This window comes from Ceratotherium simum, chromosome 30 (assembly GCF_057802395.1).
Source record: "Ceratotherium simum simum isolate JZ-2026a chromosome 30, ASM5780239v1, whole genome shotgun sequence".
Lineage (NCBI taxonomy): Eukaryota > Metazoa > Chordata > Mammalia > Perissodactyla > Rhinocerotidae > Ceratotherium > Ceratotherium simum.
The window spans coordinates 34,828,967-34,848,930 of NC_141929.1; the positions used below are offsets into that span (position 1 = coordinate 34,828,967).

At 56.9% G+C, this 19,964-nt stretch overlaps 1 protein-coding gene across 2 annotated transcripts in view; it reads right to left on the reverse strand.

Moving 5' to 3' along the window:
* Nucleotides 1-512: 512 nt before the first annotated feature.
* The window catches only part of NKD1 (NKD inhibitor of Wnt signaling pathway 1), an 84,670-nt gene continuing 65,218 nt past the window's right edge, over nt 513-19,964 (reverse strand). The window contains exons 5-11 of one of the 2 annotated variants that reach the window (XM_087420277.1): nt 14,993-15,178; nt 12,532-12,638; nt 9,124-9,219; nt 4,876-5,023; nt 4,224-4,308; nt 2,869-2,996; nt 513-2,085 (exon numbers count right to left, since the gene is read on the reverse strand). In XM_087420277.1, the coding sequence (XP_087276403.1) occupies nt 1,496-2,085; nt 2,869-2,996; nt 4,224-4,308; nt 4,876-5,023; nt 9,124-9,219; nt 12,532-12,638; nt 14,993-15,178 (1,340 nt within the window). In that variant the 3' untranslated portion in view covers nt 513-1,495. The remainder of the gene's footprint in view (nt 2,086-2,868; nt 2,997-4,223; nt 4,309-4,875; nt 5,024-9,123; nt 9,220-12,531; nt 12,639-14,992; nt 15,179-19,964) is intronic. The other variant, XM_087420278.1, reaches the window with a different exon arrangement.

Here is a 19,964-nt window from a genome sequence, read left to right on the forward strand (position 1 = left end):
GGGCTCCTTCAGGTGCCCTCGCCACCCCCACCCCTCTGCCTGCTGATGGGTCCCCCTACCCCGTCCACCCCAGGGATGGGAGTGGCACCCACAGTGCTGGCCCAGAATTCTGCACTCTTTCAGGAGGCTTTGCCCACACTTTGTAAATATTCCCTTTTTAAGCTCTCCTCAAATTACCCAGTGTGCGGGTCATCTGTTTTTCACGGGGTCCCCGAATGGCTGATGGTCCTTTTCCTGGTCTCCCCAGGTCCTCATCAGACAAGATCCTGTTCTGCAGAGGACACTGCTCTGGGGTCCCCACTCTGGCCACTGTCCCCATTTCCCTTCAAGCTTCTGTACTCCAGCCGGCCTCTCCAAAATCTGTCAGATCCCAAACCCCGAGAAAGGGCCCTGATGAGAAGCAAGTGGCTGCCAGCACCTGATGGGCAGCGGCCCCAACGGGAGGCACGCGGGGTCACGCCTGGGCTCAGGAAGTGTCTGGGGAAGCAAACCACCGATTTCTGTACACCAGAGAAGGTACCTGAGAGTGTATATTTATAGAAAGATACATAGAAATGGACAGATTGCATCTACCTATCGATACAGAGAGCTCCGCTGGAGAACCATGTAGGTACGTAGCTACGTATATATTTGCCAACGGTAGAACACGAGGTTTCCACATCTTCGGTCACAACCGACAACACACAATTGCCCGATCTTGGAAAACCATGCTTGTTCATGTGGTTGGTTCCCTCTCCAGAGGTTTCCAAAATGGGAAGCCTGGCTTCAGAGGCAGTCTTTAAATATATGTGTGTGTGTCTTTCTAAAGAAGAGAGGAGAAGGAGGGAAGGAGGAGAAGTGTATTTTCGTGTTGTACATGGCAGAAAGATGGGGCTGGTTTTGGGCAAGGGCATGATCCCACTGGAAAGGCGTGAATGATAACTCCAGAAAGGATAGCTCAGGTTTCTAGGTTGGAACACAAAAATACAACAGCTGGGGAGGTCGTGCGCCTGTAGTCCGCTGAAATGCCTTGTAGCGCGTTACAACCAGTTAAGGGCAAGATAAAATCAGAATAATACTAAGAGGTAGCAGCTGTTTGTCTTCTCGGAGGTTTCGAGGGTCTCTGGAAGCTGGGCCAGGTGAGGGTGTTCTCCCGGAAGAGACGGGGGTGGGCAGAGTTCTGGCGGAGGGCTCCCCAGGGCTGGGAAGGGTGTGGGCCCTCCTTCATGGACACTGCAGCTCCAGAGCCCAAGGGAGCTTCTGCCACTTAGAGGCCACTTCCACACCCAGAGTCATTTCTTGGGTAAGTTATGCAGTCCCCACAACATATAAATAAAAGTTTACTTCTGTGTTTCCATATATCTTCTACATGGAGGCTAGCTGAATATTAGTGGAGTAACAATAATTATTAATAACAATAATCGTCATAATAACAATAATTAATAGAATAATAATGCCTTGGGGGCGTGGGGGGAGGGGGTCCTTCATATGGTGGGCCGGGCTCTGGGGAGGGGCTCTATGTCTGGTAGAAGTGGTGGTAATGGTGGTGGTGTTCGTGATGATGGTGATGCTCGTGTCTCTGGACCGCCTGGCCGGCCTGGCTCTCATACACCACCACGGTGGGCAGCTCCCTCACATGGTCCCGCCCCATGACAGCGCCACCTGGGGCCAGCGGCGCCTGCAGGCCCCGGCACCCCTGCTGGCTCTCCTTGGCTCGGTGCTTGGGCTTCTTGTGCCCGAGGGGTGCCAGAGTGGGGAGGAGGGCCGGGCTGGCAGCCAGGTGGGCAGACGGGGACACCGCAGGGATGGTGGGTCCCAGAGGGGGTTTGCTTCTTGCCCCTCTGGCCATGTGGCCCACACCCACACTCTTGCCCTGGGCCTTGGGGGACCTCACAAAGTGCTTGCTCCCGTCCTGGGTGCCCCGGAGCCGCTGCTGGACCTCCGAGACCTTGGCGAACGGGGTGTCAAGGAAGTGGAAGGAGCCAGGGTCCACACCATGGGGCTTGTGGTGGGGGACATGGAGGACTTCCGGCTCATGGGAGCGAGATCGAGTGGGGTTGGAGATGCGGGAGGGCAGTTCTGACTTCTGGGCCACTGATGGGGAGCCTAGGAACAAAATGCAACAGAATTTAATGAGCACCTACTGTGTGCTGGTGTGCCCCGTGCCCCAGAAATCACCCCCGCCCCCAGTTCTCCAAGACTGATAAACACCAGCTGTTCCTCACTGGCACTCCCCCTGACTGCTCCTCACTGCCTTGCAGGAAACCTCTCCGGAATGGAACTTGGCCATCTGCTAAGTGAGAAGAACTGTTTCTCTGTTAGGTCGTAAAAAAATGAATTCTCTTTCGAGAGAGAAGCGAAAGAGAGAGCCAGAGACATTGATAACTGGCTGAGGTCACTGGGCACGAAGGAAATCTATAGGCATGTTCCTTCACCCATGGAGGGAACCCACAGAGGAATTAACACAGGAGGAGGAAGGGGAGAAGGGAGTTGGGGAGCGAAATTCAGTGGGTTACGTCTTCATTTACCTTAGCAAGAGCTAAGATGTCAAGAGCTCATCAAGACAGAGCAGCGTTTTGCTTAGCAAAGCGGGGGTCCTCATCGGAAGAAATGGCCAGACAGGGGGCAGGGCGGGGGTGGGTTGGGGTGCAGCAAGGACCTGTTGTTTTCCATTGTAATATAAGCCCTCAGATGCTATTTGATTTGGTTCAACTTTGTGTACATATTACTTTAATTTTTAAAATGTTTTAAATGTCATCTCCTCCAATAATATCTTTAACCTGTCTAATAAAAGCTCCACCTTCCCCCATCCCCCGGGGAACAGCGACCACCACCTGCCCACCAGCCACGCCCTGCTCTCCCCGTTCACAGGGGCACAAGGCGCCTTACCGGGCCCAAACTGGGACGTGTAGTTTTCTATCCCGGCGAGATCTAAGTAGTGGTTTCTCCTCTCGATGTTCTCATCCACGCAGTGGTGGTAGCAGCCAGGTTGCTCCAGATGGCTGTCGCCCTGGAACCTGGGGCGGGAAGGCAAGTGAGCGGGTGGGCATGGGCTCCTGGGAAGACACCAGGACAAATCCTTCTGGACCCTTCGGGGTCTTGGGAAGGGGGTGGGGAGAGAGTGGCCATCTCGGCATTCTGTGCCTCCATTTCCTCCCCTGCTGATGAGACACAGACCCCTGCCGGCTGCCCTGGGTCTCCCGGAGGACTGGATAGGCCACAGCCAAGGAAAGGGATTACTGGTCAGAACTTAAGGATGCCCCAAAGCCAGCCTTCGAACCCTGGTTCCCTGGGGGCTGCAGGCAGCAGAAGCCCCCAGACCACTGGAGTTGAGGCTGGCAGACTGCATAACCTGCCCAACGGCCGGAGTGGGCCTTCCCAGTGTGTGTGCGGAGGGGGCGGGGAGAGAGGCTCTGCCAGAGGCCACCGTTCTCCCCCTGCAGGATTCTGGGCTCCCTGCCCCTCCCCTTCAAGGGCCTCTGTGAGCTGCCCCCTGACCTCCCTGCCTCCCCACTCACCCCAGCACAGCCCCACATCTGCAGCCAGCCTGGGGGCCCCTGGTTCTTAGCCCTCTCTCTTCCCCCATAGCTAGTGCTTCTCCAACACCCGTCACTTCCTTTCCATTCTCACGATAGGTTACCATATCCTCACGCCTCCTACGTTACTGTCATTGCATGTTGCTGTTTGCTCAATGCTTGTCTTTAAACAGTCTCTCTCTTTTCGTCCTTCCCTCCCTTCCTTCCTTGCATTTAAAGAAATAACAACAGGTGAAAGGTAATTGCAGCCTTATAATCGTTTATCCACAATTTGGAAATCCACAAAGCCTGAAAACAAAGATTTTTCATAACCCATGTGGCAGTCCTGCCCTAAAAGGACGTGACGGTCGCTCGAGTCTTCATGCCGTGTGTGTGAACAGGCACCCGTCTCCCTGCAGAAATACCAACGTGCTAAATCCTGAGGGGCTGACAGATCCCAGATATAATGCATGAGAAATACACCAAGCACCTTCCCCAACTCCACAAATGCTGAACTCCAAAGCAATCTGGCCCAAAGCGTTTCGGAAGAAGCAAGTGGACCTACATTTAACCATTTTTAAAAACTGAGTTTGATTTGTGAGCCGGTCCCCCTGAAGAGACTGAGGACTGGAACCTCCTGCTCAGAGTCCCTCAGATGCGGGTAGACAGCTGGTGCTCAAGACGTGCTCAGCTGCGCTGGGCCGCTGCCGCCGCCCGTGCCCACCCTACCTGAGGGGGGCGCGCCGCTTCTTTTCCCAGCTTCGCAGCTCCTCGGCGGGCTTGGTCTCCGCTCTGGGCCTGCTGCTCTGTAGGTCTGAGTCCCGCCCGAGAAACAGCCCCATGAGCAGCCTGCTCCTGTGCCCGCCAGCCTCCTGGTTTTCCAGCTTTGCCCTGCCCAGGTTTTCCAAGCTGCCTGGCATGCAGCGCTGGAAAGCTGGCCCAGAGCAGCTTCACGATGGCTCTGTGTGAGGGTTCACAGAGCCAGGACTAGAGAGACGGGTCTCACAGCTCCCTGTGCGGTTTACCTCCTCCCCCAGGCTCACCCCCTCCCCCAGGCTCACCCCCTCCCCCAGGCTCACCCCCTCCCCCAGGCTACTTAGCTGGCCCTCAAGGCCCTGTGCCTCTCCACCCCCATCACGACACAAGCCTTTGCTGGAGCCCACGCCCACCTCCAGTGCTTTGCTTATGCAGGGCCTTCCATCTGGAACCCCCTCCCCACCCAAACCCTACTCCTTCAAGGACCCGCTCCAGTCCCACCTGTCCACAGAGTAGCTCCCGGAGAAAGCCCCCAGGACTGCCCTCCACTCCTCCCAGGTGGGGATTCGATCCCTCCTGAGAGCTGGGGGAGGACCGGCCCCTGGGATGCCCTCCAGCCCCTCACCAGGGTGACTGAGGAGGACGCTCTTCTTGCCCTGGCTGCCATCGGGGGCCACGGTGAGCTTCACCCGCAGCGTCCTGCTCGACGCAGGGGAGTGGTTGACGGAGGAATCGACCACCTCGTAGATGGTGTGCAGCAGGCTGGTGATGTCCTGGATGGGGAGGGAAGCAGAAACCCACACATGTGCACTTAAAACACGGGTATCAGAGGGCCCGGTGAAACCCCTCTGGTCCCCCCAGAGCTGAGCCTAAGGCCAAAACTAGGATGTAAGAGGTCCATTTGGAAGGGAATCTGAGGATGTAGGAGTGAGGAAGCAGGGAGAGCGAATGACCTGGAAGTCCCGGCACGGCCGCAGGCAACCAGGCTCAGGCATACTGGGGCCCTCGGAGGGACTGTGTGGACCCCGCCTCAGGGAGCTCTCATCCCTCGCTGGTTGAGAGCTGCCCCCAGAGTCCCTACATCCCCCAGACTTCTGGGCTGTCCCGCAAGGCTGCACCAGCTCCCAGCACCAGAGAAAGCCCTTACGGTGGGCACTGTCCCCCAGAGACACAGGCAAACTCCGAGGTGGGCAGGGGGTATTGGGGGTGGGGCAGCCACAGCATCTGCTTCAGGTCTGATGAGCACCTTCTGAATGAAAAGTGCAGAAGTAGATGTGTCCCTAAAGATAAACCATTCTGTGAGAACCTGACCAAATCTCATCTTCTCTCCGGCCTCAGTTACCCCTCAACCAGAACAGTGGTGTCCAATCCGTGCTCCCTGAGGCGTCTCAAAGACTTCTAACTGGGGGATAGAGGGGTGACCGGGTCTCCCGGCATCTGCTAAGGTCGTTTGTCTGAGGGAAGGCTTCCTGCTTTAAATGACGTTGGAAACCTCTGGAAAAGGTATTTGTTCTCTATAGGTCAGGTCCATAGATGGCCAATTATCTGCCCAGCAACTCTTCATGAACACGGATGGACTCAGCCATCCCTTGATCCCCACCCATAGCTCTTAGAGGTGACACTGAGCACTGCCGTGGCCAGGCAGGTATGTGGATGGGTGACTGGGAATGGTGGGGCCAACTGGGGCACTGGCCCCACCCACAGGAGGTGGTGGCCACACAGCTCAGCTGACTTCCCTGTGGCAACGTGGGCTGAGAGTCATCCCAGAGAAGCCAGAGATCCAGAATCTCTTTAAATCTTCAGAATCTTTGATACTGGCAACTACATTAATTTTTTTCAATACTATTCCTCTCTCCCCCCAGCCCCTGGCAAGCACCATTCTATTTTCTGTCCCTATGAATTTGACTACTCTAGGAACCTCATACAAGTGGAATCATACAGTATTTGTCTTTTCGTGACTGGCTTATTTCACTTAGCATAATGTCCTCACGGTTCATCCATATTGTCACGTGTCAGAATTTCCTTCCTTTTTAAGGCTGAATAATATTCCACTGTAGAGATATACCATATTTTATTCATCAACCTAGTGTCCATTCATCGATGGACACTAGGTTGCTTCTACCTTTTAGCTGTTTGAATAATGCTGCCATGAACATGGGTGTACAAGTATCTCTTGGAGACCCTGCTTTCAATTCTTTAGGGTATACACCCAGAAGTGGAATTGCTGGGTCATGTGGTAATTCTGTTTGATTTTTTGAGGAACCACCATACTGTTTTCCACAGCAGCTGCACCATTGTGCATTCCCACCAACAGAACACAAGGGTTCCAATTTCGCCACATCCTCATCAACACTTGTTATTTTCTTTCTGTTTTGTTTTTATAGTAGCCATCTTAATGGGTGTAAGGTGGAATCTCATCGTGGTTCTTATTTGCATTTTTCTAATGATTAGTGATGTTGAACATCTCTTCATGTGCTCATTGTCTATTTGTATGTCTTCTTTGGAGAAATATCTATTTAAATCCTTTGCCCATTTTTTAATTGAGTTGTTTGGTTTCTTGTTGTTGAGTTGTAGGAGTTCTTTGCATATTCTCAATCTCAATCTCTTATCAGATAGATGATTTGCAGATATTTTCTCCTATTCCGCAAGCTGTCTTTCACCCTGTTGACTGTGGCCTTTCATGCGCAGAAGTTTTTCACTTTGACGTACTCCCATTTATCTACTTTTACTTTTGTTGCCTGTGATAACTTAGTTTTTAACAAAACCCTCTAGGGGGCTGGGCCCGAACATCTGGGGGCTAGATTGGGATTGTGGGGGCCGCCAGTTTGAGACCCAGGCTCCAGCCACTCACTTGCTGGCTCGCTCAGCAATCCTGGCTCTTCCGGCGAGGCCCACAGATGTCTCCTTTTCTCCCTTCCTCCCCTTCTCTTGAGCGGCTCTGCACAGCCACGTGTGCACTCTCTCCCACCATCTTAGGAGGCCCATGAAGGGCACGTCATTATCTCCATTTTATGGATGAGGAAGGTGAGGTCTGCCAACATCGCCCACCAAGCATCATACACATACACCAGCCTGGGGCCCTGGTGTGTGGTCCCAGCAGGTCCCGGCTGGTTCAGGGCAGGAACAAGCGTGCTTTGGCAATGCCAGCTGGAAAATCAGTCCAGTACAGGGTTGCACACTGGCACACAGGACGAGGTGCTAGTGAATGCACGCTGCACGAATGAATGCCTGAAGACGAACAGGTACTTCCTCCTGGGTTGGGAGATCGGCCCAGACACCAGCTCTGGGCTGCGGCTGCAGTGAGCTGGGGGCCCACCCGCCCTAGCACACAGGAACATGCATGCCGACGGCCAGAGAGCGTGGAGGGGAGCAGTATTTATAGCCAGATTTGAGGAGTGGCTTTGGGGCTAAAAATAGACCAGGGGAAACACCAGGCTGGGTCCTCCCTCGACTGGAAGCCAACTTTCCCGCTCCTGGGCAGGAGGAAGACACGATCCAGGGAAGGCTTTCTGCAGGGTGGGCTAGGGCACCCTCACTTCCTTGTGGGTTCTCTCGTGGCCAAGGGGTAAAGGAGGGCGGATGCAGAATCAGAAAGCAGTGCCTGCTGGCAGGCTTCCACGAGACCTCCAAGGTGGGGGGCAAACCCTTCTATGAGGCTCCTCAGCACGTTCTGCACCAGCAAGAAGGGAGACTGCAGCTCCCAGAGGCGGCGGCGTCTTGGCCGCTGCACGTGTCAGAAGAGAGGGCAATGCCCCCACACCCCTGAGAAGCCCAGCCTGGCTGTCCCCCGCGCGGCCTTCCCAAACAGCCGGGCCACCCCAATCCAGCTCAGTGACTCAGGTTTCAAGTCTGTGACATGTTTCTCTCTGAAGACAATGACACCCCAGCTGCCATTCCCAACAGGCTGGGGAGGAAGAGCGGCTCCTCGCTCTGGAAAAACAGTAACCCCTCCCACAAAGCATCACAGCTGGAGGGGACTTGGGGGGTCACTTAAGCCAGCCCCCATCTCTGTGGGGTCCCAAACCAGGAAGGGTCTCCACCGCTTCCCAAGCACCAGGCTCCTCTGGGGCTTTGCCTGTGCAGAACCCACCCCCTTCCCCTAATGACTGTACCTTGATTTTATTTTGTGAGCCAAATCTATCCCCTTGCCCACTTTCAGTCCATGTGGCTCCTGTATCAAATAACTTCCCTCAGCTCCAGAATGAGCACATGACCCAGAATTGGCCACTGAAAGCATCACAAACTCATGGCAAAACGGTTGGAGACTGTGTCTGTGCTGTTCCCTGGTGTCCTCGCCCCTAGTACATAGTGGATGCACACAGCAGGTGCTCAATATGAAGAGAGGGAGTGGGGAACACAGGGAGGAGAGACGTGGGAGGAGGGCTGAGGGCAGGGCGAGGAAGAGCAGGCCATGACGAGGCCATGGACAGAGCGGCTGGCCGCGCCCTGAGGGCTGGGGTGCTCATTCCTGTAGCAGTGGAGGGAGCCACTGCCTGGCCTTCGTGTGCCCACCCAGCCGGGGCAGACTGGCTGAGGTGGGAAGGAGCCTTGGGTGGTCCCAGCCTCGCCCCAGAGCTCCGAGACCACAGAGAGCCCTCCTCCGGGGAGGCCTCGGGGCTCTGCGCCTGCCTCCTGCCCCTTCCTCTCTGTCACCTCTGCCCACTCACCAGCAGCTCTGGGAGCCCCTGCAGGTCTCCCTGAAGCCCCAACAGCCTTGCTCCACCCTCCCTCCCCATGGCTGCCTGTCACCCTGCCCTTAGGAGCAGGACCCACTTCAGGAGAAGGGGATGGGGTAGCCGTGGCCAGTCTCACGATGAATGTTCCTGTGCCCGAGGGCGTGGCCAGCGGCCGGAGGCCAGGCAGACACACTCACCTCTCGGGTGACCTTGCCATTGTTGTCAAAGTCATACAGGGTGAAGGTCCACTCCTGCCGGCTGTCCTCCTCCACAGACACGTCACACTGTAGCTCCTGGACACAAACAGACAACACATGGGCGTGGCTGGTCACCCAGTGGCTGTGACACCCAGAGGCCAGGTCACGGGGCTGCCCTCCCCAGACCCTGCGTAAGGAAGAGCACAAGGAACAAGACATGATGGGCCAGGGAGAGAGGGCAGGCCAGGCAGGGGAGGGGAGGGGAGGGGAGGGCAGGGGAGGGCAGGGGAGGGGAGGGGAGGTTTGGCCTGGGGAGAGATGCCTGCAGGGGTGCCAGACAGTTCCTGGGTCTTCAAAGGCAAAGGAAACACAAGGGGGAGGGGTCTGAGGCCTCAGGAAGACTGAACTTGGACCAAGGGCTAGAAGCTCCTGGAAGACACAGGGAACAGTAACTTGGGAAGCTGTGGGGGGACCCCCAGGGTGGCACCTGACCTGGAGGCAGGTAAGGGTAACCAGTAAGAGCCAGAGTCAGCCCCAGGTGCCAGCCCCTGCATGGCCCTCCACAGCTGCATGACCCCGGGTGTGTCTTTTCTGTGCCTCAGTTTCCCCTCATGTAAATTATGGAAAACGACAGCATCCACCTCATTGTGTTGTTGGCAGCATTAACTGGCCTACCCCATGTCCATCCGGCCCACCTCGGCATTCCCCCGTGGCTGTGGTGGACAGATCCTGACCTCCTGCTCCGAGGGCAGCCCTGAGGAGCCGGGGACTGAATGCCCAGGCCAGACCTGACCAAGGGAGGGGCCAAGCCGCTAGATAAGACCCCAGCCTCCTGGCCCCCATAGGGACAAACCTGAGCGTGCTCTGCATGGCTCTTGGAGGGTCCCCAGGAGACTGAGGCCCAGCTGCCCTGGTGGTGATCCCCTCTTTAACCTGTTATTGGCTTCCCTCCTTCCCTGCTCCCAGCATCACCTCCCAAGTCCTTGTCCCGGGGTCTGCTCTGGAGGAATTGGAAACAAGTACGGAAACCGCTGGGCAGAGAAAAGTCTGATCAATGGCAGTAGCTGCTACTGTCTTTGCTGTCATGATTAACAGAACAATGACTTCATTACCATGGCTCACACAACCCGAGGTGTCCAACCACAGGGACTCTGGGAAGTGTGAGCTAAGTCACCAGCGTTACGTATGCAGGGGCCAGCCAAACACCAGACAGAGAGTTCTAGAAAGGATGGCCATTTGGGGAAAGAGACTCCACAAAGGGCCATTAAGATGCACGAGATTCTATGAAAGCAAGCAAAGATGCTCCCAGACCATTCTGTTCCACATCTTGCCTCGGCCCACCTCTCCTTTCCCTGCACCCCGGCTTGCCCGGCATGAGGACAGGCTTAGGCCCCGAGAGAAGATGGAACCTGGCCTCTGAGCGCCGGCGGGCGTGTGCCCGAGCACGGCAACCCTGGCCCGGCTTCTGCAGCTCCAAGCCAGTTCCTGCCCGCAGCTCTCGGGCGGCCCACGCTGAGTTCAAAGTCAGCCTTCCTTCGGTTGTGACATGCCCGTTGGTGCCTGCCAAGTGCCCACTCTGCTCTCCGAGGCACCGTTTCATGTGGCACAGCACTCGCCCCGTACACACATCTGCACACACGCTCCTGCACACACAAACACACCCCCACCCCACCGTGTTCACCTGACTCGCTCTTCCCGGCCCCTCTGCTCGGCTCCACAGACAGCTGGGGTTTGAAGTTCAGAAACTCTCCCCACCTCCCCCACCCCTATCACGCGCGTCTTCTTGCCCCCCACCAGGACCCCTCAGGTGAGTCCTCCTCATGGGCCATGGAGGAGTCCCAGGCAGTGAGCCGGCCCCCTTCCAGAAACAGACCCACTCCGGCTTCCAGGGAAGTGAGCCATCCAGTCTGGGCCTTCCCTCTGCCGCTGGGCTCGGGCCTCGGCTTTGCCAAGCATCCCGAGACGACCTGCAGGGACCCGGGTGCACTCAGGAAGAAGCCAGCAACTCCGATCCTCAACTGGACGCTGCCTGCCCCTCAGCTCCTGCACTGAGGGCCCTTTGTGACCCGTCTTACTCCCTTTCCAGTGTCACCTCCCCCCACTCCCCACCCTCCACGTGCCAGCCACACAATGCAGCCTGTTATTCTCACATAACATGTGGGCACTTTGCTCCTGCTGTTCCCTCGGCCTGAAGTGCCCTCCTTATCCCAAAGGTGCCCCCATGTGTCTCCTCTCCCAACTCTTCCTCCTCCACTCAGAGGCCAACTCAGACACTCGCCCTCCCCACACAGAGAGTCTGGAATTGCCAAAGTGTCCATCATTCACACCCCTCCGGCCTGACTTAGGTGACCGCCCCCACTCCCATGCTCCCAGATCCCCGTCACATCACCAACTGTGCAGTTTCTGGGTCCGGGTCACTCATCTGTCCCCCTCACCACACTGTGCTCTGTGAGGGCAGGAACCACCCCCAGGTCACTGCTGGGTCCCGTGGTAATGAGCAGGTATCAATCAACATTGGTTGGAAGGAAGAAGGAAAGCGCTTACTCGGTCCTGGACACCCCCGTATGCACTTCACATGCATCAACTCATCATGTTACACCATCCCGATGAGATAGATGTTGTTACTGTCCCCACTGCACAGGGGAGGAAAGTGAGGCGGCGGCATGGCTGGGATATGAACCCCGGCCTGTGGCCCCAGAGCTGCACCCCAATGGTCTCATGAAGGAAGACAGGGGAGGAGGGTGGGAGGGAAAAGGAGAGTGGAGAGGAGCCGGCAAGCTCTGGCGGGCAGGTCTGGGTCTCGCTCTCAGCAAGAGAGCACTGTGCACTGTGCTCAGTGCACAGAAGGAGCTTAATACACTGTTCAGGGGTGGGGCGGGATGGACAGTGAGTCCTGGGAGGTCACGTCCCTTTTGTTGTTAACCGTGTGGGGAAACTGAGTCTCAGACAGAGTCAGGGACTCGCCCAAGGCCTCCTGCCTCCTGGCTGTCCACCCACCCGAGAGCCCCCACACGTTCCCCAGAACAGCCTCGGGAGCTGGAGAAAAGGTTTATTTCACCCACCAGGAAACTGAGGCCCAGAGAGGAAGTGGTCACCGGGTACAGTAACAGCAGCGCCAGGGCCAGAGCGAGGTCTCCCCTGTCCACTCTCACATCCCTCCCCCAGACTACCGGCCACAGCCCCGTGGGACCCTCTGGCCACCACCCCACGTTGAGAGGCTGGGGGCCGGGGCTGATGGGGGCAGGCAGCAGGGGTCCTCAGGGCTCGTGCTGAGCCGAGGCGGCCCCAGCTGGGGCAGGAGGTGAGGGGCCTTCCCACCCGGATGGGCCTCAGTTCCCGCCCTTGAAAACCACCACCGAGAAGAGAAACTCTCCTCTCCAGGGCCCGGCGCCAGGAAATGAAACTTACTTCAAATTTCAGCTGCTTCTTGGAGCCCGGGCAAGATTCGCTCGACTTCTCCATCCTCTTCTCATCTCCGCTGGCCAGCCCGTCCGTCTTCTCGGGCGGCAGGGCCACTGCGGGGAGGCAAGTGAGGCAGCATGAGGAGGAGAGTTCCGGGCCTCCCCACGCCCAGTCCCCGGGCTGCGGGGCCATCGCACTCGCTGTGGCTTTGTCTGGACCTGTGTGGAGGACCACCGCCAGGGCACTGGGGCCCCTTCCTGCCCTGCCCGTTTGCTGGAGTCAAAATTGCTCTGCTCTCCAGCCTCTGGGAATGTCCAGGCAGAGCCCTTCCCAGGGGGTGTCCATGCTGGCCACTCAGGTTACCCTAGTGGGCCTCTCAGGCCTCCGTCCTCTGCTCTGCCTCGGCAGCCCAGAGAAGCAGGCTGCGGCCCCCAGGGCAGTGTCGGGTGGATGAGGGCAGAGGGGTGCTCCTGGAGGCCCGAGAGGGAGCGCGTGGACCACGGCCGCTTTCTGCAGAGTCTCGCTGCCTTCTGTGCTGTCATTTTGGCCTCCTAGAAGACGCCGCCCGCCCAGGCCCAGCATAGAGCACATCGGTGGGTGGTTAGGAGTGGGGACAGGAATTGAGCTCAGCTGACATGGTGAAGGGCATGTGTGTGCACCAGCACGTGCACATGCACGTTCACACACACACACGCACACGCAAAATGGGATCTACAGGAACGAGCTCACCCATGCCTTTCATTCAGACTCTGCTCACCCAGGGGGTCCTCCCCTCCGCCAAAAGTCACGGCCCTTTGTGTGGCCTTCCAGGAGCAGAGGGAGGGAGGGTGTGACAGCCCGTGACCTACGGACACGGTTTCCCACAAACACCCCCAGGAGGAGCCAGGTGGGCAGCCCAGGGTGGCAGCCGTCATCCCGACTGAGGGCCCAGCCTACAAAGCTCCATCAAATCTTGAAATGTCTCACCGGACTCCTGCGGCCCCTTCTGCCCCTTTCATCTCGGCCTGATAAGGGGCCTCGGGTCTCCCCGGGCCATGCTTTTCCAGAACACGTTCACAGCCCCTCTCTCTTTAGATCCCTCAGCTCCCCAGGACGGTGATCCCATTGTCCTGCCTCACAGGTGAGCAGACGGAGCCCGCCTCCCACTCAAGGGGCCTCCCCCGATGCCCAACCTCAGGGGGCCCAGGAGGGCCAAGTGGGGAGCTGAAACGCCTGGGCAGCGGCCCCAACCATGGGTGGACTTTCTTGGGAAGTCAGGAGCCTGGAGAAAGGAGGCCACCAGGCCAGGAAACTAGGCGGGGGCTTTGCATCTCCCCCCGGCCCGTCCCCCCGACACTCACACACCCCAGCTCTGCAGACTAGGACCCACTGCAGATTAGGAGTGGAGCAGGGGAAGGTATGGTAGGGGCTCCCCAAGTCGGGCCTGGGCCCACGCTCTCCCGCTTCGCTCCTGGCCCTTTCCGGCAGTTATCTGAAGCACTTCCCATGGCGCCCCTCACACCTTGGTGGCCTCCCTGCATAAAGACGTGGCGGTGACCTCACGCAGGCCCAGGCCTGAGGCAGTGCTGACGAAACACCTGCCATCCATCGACTCGCTGGGTCCTCAGTGCAACCCTGTGAGGCAGGTACTGCCAGTGGCTCCACTTCCCAGGTGGGAAACCGAGGCACAGAGAGGTTGAGTGCTTTGCTAGTAAATGGCGAGGCTGGGATTTGAACCCAAGCAGCCTGACTCACACCCACGACCCCTCCGCGAGGCAGCCCCTGGTGCTATTCCTGGCGTCGTTTCTTTCAGCCAGCCTGGGAGGGGGTGGTCTCTGCTTGGGTCCTGAGCCTCCCTCCACCATGTGTGGTCCAGGGCAGGTCACATGACTTCTCTAGATGTCTCAGTTTCCCCAACTGTAAAATGGGCATGACAGTCCCCTCCCCAGAGGATTCTATGTGACCCAAGGAGCTAAGACTGGAAAGGGCTAGGAACAGGCCCGGCCACTGGTAGGAACAGTCAGGGAGTGAGGTCCCCTCCACATTTAATTTTTTGGGAATCAGGACATTTGGTCTAAAACCTGAGGCCTTTGGAATACAAACAGACACAAAAGCATCATATCACATACGGCAGCCCAGGGTGGGGAGCAGGACAAGGGAGCAGGAGATAAAGATAAGTATGCTCCGGTCCCCAGTCCAGACAGGCGGGGACAGGAAGGCCACGGCGGCCACTGGCTGACCCGCCTCCATCCTCAGCTGCCCTCTCAGCTGGGCCTGGGGGCCGGGGCAGCCATGCCTGGGTGCCCCCTTCCTTCTCTTCATCCAGGGCACACCCAGCAGGATGCGGGGAGCGCCCAGCCCACGGTGCCCCCACAGCAAGGCAACAACTCCCTAGAGCTGTCAGGGGCTCTGACCAGAGACCCCGTCACCACCACAGACCCCAGCTCCTCCCTGGTGGTTTCACAGAACGAGGCCAATGAGCACAAACCTAAAAGATCTGGCTCCTCGGAGACCTCCAGGGTGGGGCAAGGCATCCTCCCGTTGGGGTGGCTGTCGGGGGAAGGTCCTGTTGCTGACCACTTCTGACGCAGTGGATAAAACCAAATCTGGCGCTTCCTGCTTCTCCAAAGCGAGCACCTCGATGGCCAGGAGGTGTCTCCAGGGTGACGCCAAGCTCCGGGGAAGTCAGGTGGGTGATTAGGCAGTGACCCAAGCACAGCCGAGCATACAGCCTGGGCCACCCTGACTCCTCCATCCCAAATCTACTGGTGTCCTGCTGGGCCAGAGCTGTCACCATCATGGGACCAGCAGGGTGTGATGCGCAGCGTGTCCACCAGCCCACAAAGCAGTAGGTACCTCCGTCACCCCCATTTGAAAGATGATAAAATGAGACAAAAAGGTCCAGAGGCTTGTCTGCGCCAGTCAGGGAGCCAGGTCTCCCCCCGCTCCCAGCATAAGGGAAGCCCTCAGCTCTGCAAGCCCCCAGCAGCTGCAGTGGGCGCAGCTGAGCTCGGCGGGAGCGGCCCAGTGGACAAGCACATCTGGACTCCCATCCTAGGCTCATCTCCCGACTCTACCGCTGATTGGCCTGGGCGGCCTGGGGTAAGGTGCCTGACTCCTCTGGATCTCAGTCTCCTCATCTGTAAAATGGGGATGCGACGGTCTGTCCCTCATGTGGCTACTGGGAGGGCGATGAGAAAAGTGCCTCTTAGCACCATGGCCTGCACGCAGTGGTGTTCAATAAATGTTGGCTTTGCCAAAGATGTGGATGAGCCAAGCTCCCAGCTGACGGTGCTGTCAGGGCCTGCAACATCCTCTATTCACTCCCCCCGCCCCGGGGTGGGGAGAAGAAGAAGACAAAGAAGAAAGAAAAACAAAAGCCAGCTCCACCTTCACAGCAGCTGCCTGCCTCCGCAGAGGTCCTGGCTGGAGGCGTAAGCAGGCCAGGCTTATCGCAGCCGAACTTCAAGTTCAAAGGGAAGCTATCAGAACACCAGCTTCAGGTTCCATGCTGCCTTTCAAGTTCCACTTGATAAAACCCAAAGAAAAGAAACCTCTGTCCCTGCTCGCTCCTCCTCCGGGGCACCCTCCTCCACACACGCATGCGGACAGCCTGTCCTCCCTCAGGGCCTCCCTGCCTCCCTTCCTTTCTCCTCTCCCAGGCAGCTGGAAAACGTCCCCCTCGACCCCTCACCCTCTTCCTACGTCTTCTCCAAAGACCAGGGTGGCCTGGATGGTCCTCTCTTCACCAGGGGGTCCCTCATTCCATCTCAGCTCAGAAAACCACCCAGATGCCCACAGGGGGCCCCTTCCCAGCGTGGGGCTGGGCATGAGGACAGTCAGCACCCCTTTGCCCCCACAAAGAGGGCCTTTCACCCTCTCACTGCCCCTGCCCAATGGCCAGAGAGGCGGCAGATAATCGATCAGAAAGCCACGCAGACCCCAATGCCAGAGGCAGGGGCTGGCACTCTGGGGCCCTGCTTCTATATCCACCTCCGAAACCAAACGATGTCAAACCGCCACCGGTCCCAGCCATCCCTGTGCAGAACAGACCCCCTGCTCACGGGCAGCTGGGAGAGGGGTGAACGGTGCTCGCTGCTGGCTGCCCAGGTCCAGCCAGCCGGCAGTGAGAAGGATACTTTGTCGAGACCGGCTTGGCACCAGGGCCCGAGCCCATTCTGTCTCTTCCATTGCTCAGCCCAGTGATATTCTTCCCAGAGCTGGTTTTTGGGGGGCGTAATCTCAGGGGACTCTGATCACCCTTCAGTTGCAAGTCGCAGTAACAACAGGAGATACTGCTGATTTGAAAGAAGAAAGAAAAGCAGGGGGAAAGGTAGGAGAAAAAGGAAGGGAAGGGAGAGCGTGAGGAGGAGGCAGAGCCCTTCACGGGCCTCTGAAGGATGTTTGGGTGGCCTAGAGCAGGGGTCAGCAAACTGCCCCGTGAGCCAAACCCGGCCCACCACCTGTATTTGTAAATAAAGTTTTATTGGGACACAGTTATGCTCATACGCATCGTCTGTGGCTGCTTCACTCTACAATGGCAGACTTTAGTCACAACAGAGACTGTATGGCCCACAAAGCCTAAAATACGTACTCTCCTGGCCCGTTACTGAGTTTGTGAACTGCACTTTGGTAAATGCAGCCCTCCACCCCCACCAGGGTACACACTTGATAAGTAGGGTGCAGGCCGGATTTTACGTGCTGCTCACCTGCTTACTTGGAAACCCTTGTGCAGTACACAACCTGCCCAACCCTACACAGTAGCCATGGAAGAAAGAAAATGTCAACTCTGCTTTCTTAACACCAGTTCTCAGCCCAGATGAGCCTGGGGCAGCGTACGGAGCTCCTTCTCTTTGGAAGCTGCTCCCTGCCCCGCCTCACACCCCAGCCACGAGGAGCCGGAGGGCTGTGTTTACCAGATGATGGTTCTCTCCCACATTAGCTCCCAGCCTGGCATCTCTCCACCCCCAGCAACTGCCAGATTAAATGCATTACTTGACCATCTTCACCCGGCTCCCTTTGATGTTCCCTTCTCAAGCTTCAAAATACCTTTTGGAGGGAGATCAGACAGCATTAAACAGAATTACTAATTAATTAAGCAAAGTTAAATTTTAAACACTGTTTGTTGTGTTAGCCAAAAGCCTGAACAGAACAGACTTTTTTCCTCCGCTGAGATCAAAGACAGTCTCTTCCCTCTCCCCTCCCCCAGTTTAGAAAAAAGAGGGAGGGGTGGGGAGGAAGAGAGAGAAAGAAGACAGTGCTTGAGGAGGACTGGGGAGAGGGGGCAAAGACCTGAATGGTGGCAACTCTGATCAGGGGTCTAGACTCCCATTGCCATGCCCCCACCCCGGGCCCAGTGGGAAGCATCCCCGGCTCACTTGGGACCCCAAGCTGGGAGAAGCATGCCACTTTCTCGGGACTGTTTACCCTGGCAAATAGCAGTGACCCAGGGCGCAGGGTGGCACAGCCCACCCAGCTGGAGCCGCTGACAGCTGGCGCCACCCAAACAGCACGAGAAGAAGGACCGTCAAATAAAACAGACCCACCCTCGCGCAGCCCCCCCTCCTGAGCAGGATGGGCACCTCAGGCTCTGCCCCTGGGCTTGGGGTCAGGGTCATTTGGGGTCACTGGGAGGCGGGCTGTGGGACGCAGGCTGTGCTCTGGACAACTCCAGGAGGCGCTGTTCACGTGCTGGACATCACAGGATGGTGTATTGCTTACATTTTTCTGACAGATGGCAGAAAGGTGTCACGAGGAGGGGCCCCCTCTTCTAATTTGCACAAGGGTATTTGTTGCTAGCAGAGCGCTGCCTAAACCCATTCAGTCTAGCACTTTATTCTGTGCAGTCCTATCTGGGATCTTCCGATTGACCCGCAGGAGCCTGCCACATCCATGCAGCCAGGACGCAAAGCTGCTTGAGTGCTGGGGCCCTGCTGGCTACCGGCCGCGGGCTGCCCACAGTATACAGCACGGACCATACGCGCACAGAGCAGATATTCCAGTGCAGCGTGCGAGGCTGCACCAAATCCCCCAGGAGACACGAGGAAGGCCGCACGACAAACACACCAGAAATTCTGGAGGGACTGAGACTGGGAACTGGCAAGGGAGAGGGGAGGGTTGACAAGGGGCAAGTCTTTTCCCGAATCCCAAATTTGGCTAAAATCCAAACCCTGGATGATACCGGCAAATGCCAGCTTGTTTTAACACGATCCAGAAAGGCCTGGTTGATATTAAACTTTGGAAGAAGAGACAAATTTGAAACACAGTTATGACTAAATCAGCCCCACCAAAAGCCTGAAATGACTAACACTCCAGGGCATAGCAGACACCTCTCTTAGCCCGGTTACCTGACCAGTTCTCTGTTGATACAGCAGACAATTTAACACAAGCCAGAGCTTCCTGGCTGGAGCTTGGATGCTCGCCCTAACACATCCACAGGCCTTTCTCAATTGTCCACGTACAGATTATCTCCCGCAAATATTTTAGTCCCAGGGTGGCTTGCCAGGATGTTTCTGACTCCCCAGCCCTCCAACAGCAGCTGCTGAGGGAATGCAGATGAATTTTAATATTAGCCTAGCCAAATATAATTAGGCGGGTAATCTGCTGCCAGTGAAAAGAGAAAGATATCATATGTGCATTCCACCCCAAATGGTTTCTTGCAGTATCTGCAGGAGGCTCTCCTTAGGGAGCGAGGGTGCTAGAGATACACGAATGTGTTTGTCAGCGCACACTGCAGTGGGCTGTACTGGGGACACTGGTGAAGTTAGTGTGTACATATATTATTTCATTAAGTCCACTTCCTAACACCATGCGGGGTGTGTTCCTGTTTGTATTTTCCAAAAGAGGAAACTAAGCTTAAAAAGCAAACTTGATCAAGCCCTTCCCCTGCTGAAATGATCTGCCCGCGGCTGTCTCTCAGCCCAGCCTCTCCACGGAACTGCTTTTCATTTTTTGACCCTGCCGTGCTCCCACGCTGTTATCCCTGCCAAGAACACTCGTTCAGTCTCGCCAACTCCCGCTCATCCTGCAGGTCTGCGGCTTAAGCCTCGCCATCTCTGAGAAGAATGCCCTCATGGCTGGGTTAGGCTTCCCTTGCACAGTGAGCCTGTAATAACCGCTATTATCCTGATTCATTTAATTGACTCCTCCTCCTGTAGCCCCAACACACAATGCCCGGCACGCTCTATGCAGGTGCACTATCATCACGAAACAACAGTAAGTAGCGGAACCAGGATTTGAACCCAAAAGGTGCAGAAACAGAAGAACTAAAATCCCAGTTTCCTGACTACCCGGCCACTGTTCTCTCCTCTCTGTCCTACCGCAATAGTTGACAGCTGTCCCTGCCTGTCTGCAACCATTCTCCTTCTCCTGATGATAGCATCTGGCTTTCCTTTGGCGGGGCCCCCGCCCCCATCTCAATCCATGCAGTTTATGGAAGGCTGAGTCTACTTCAGCCTCGG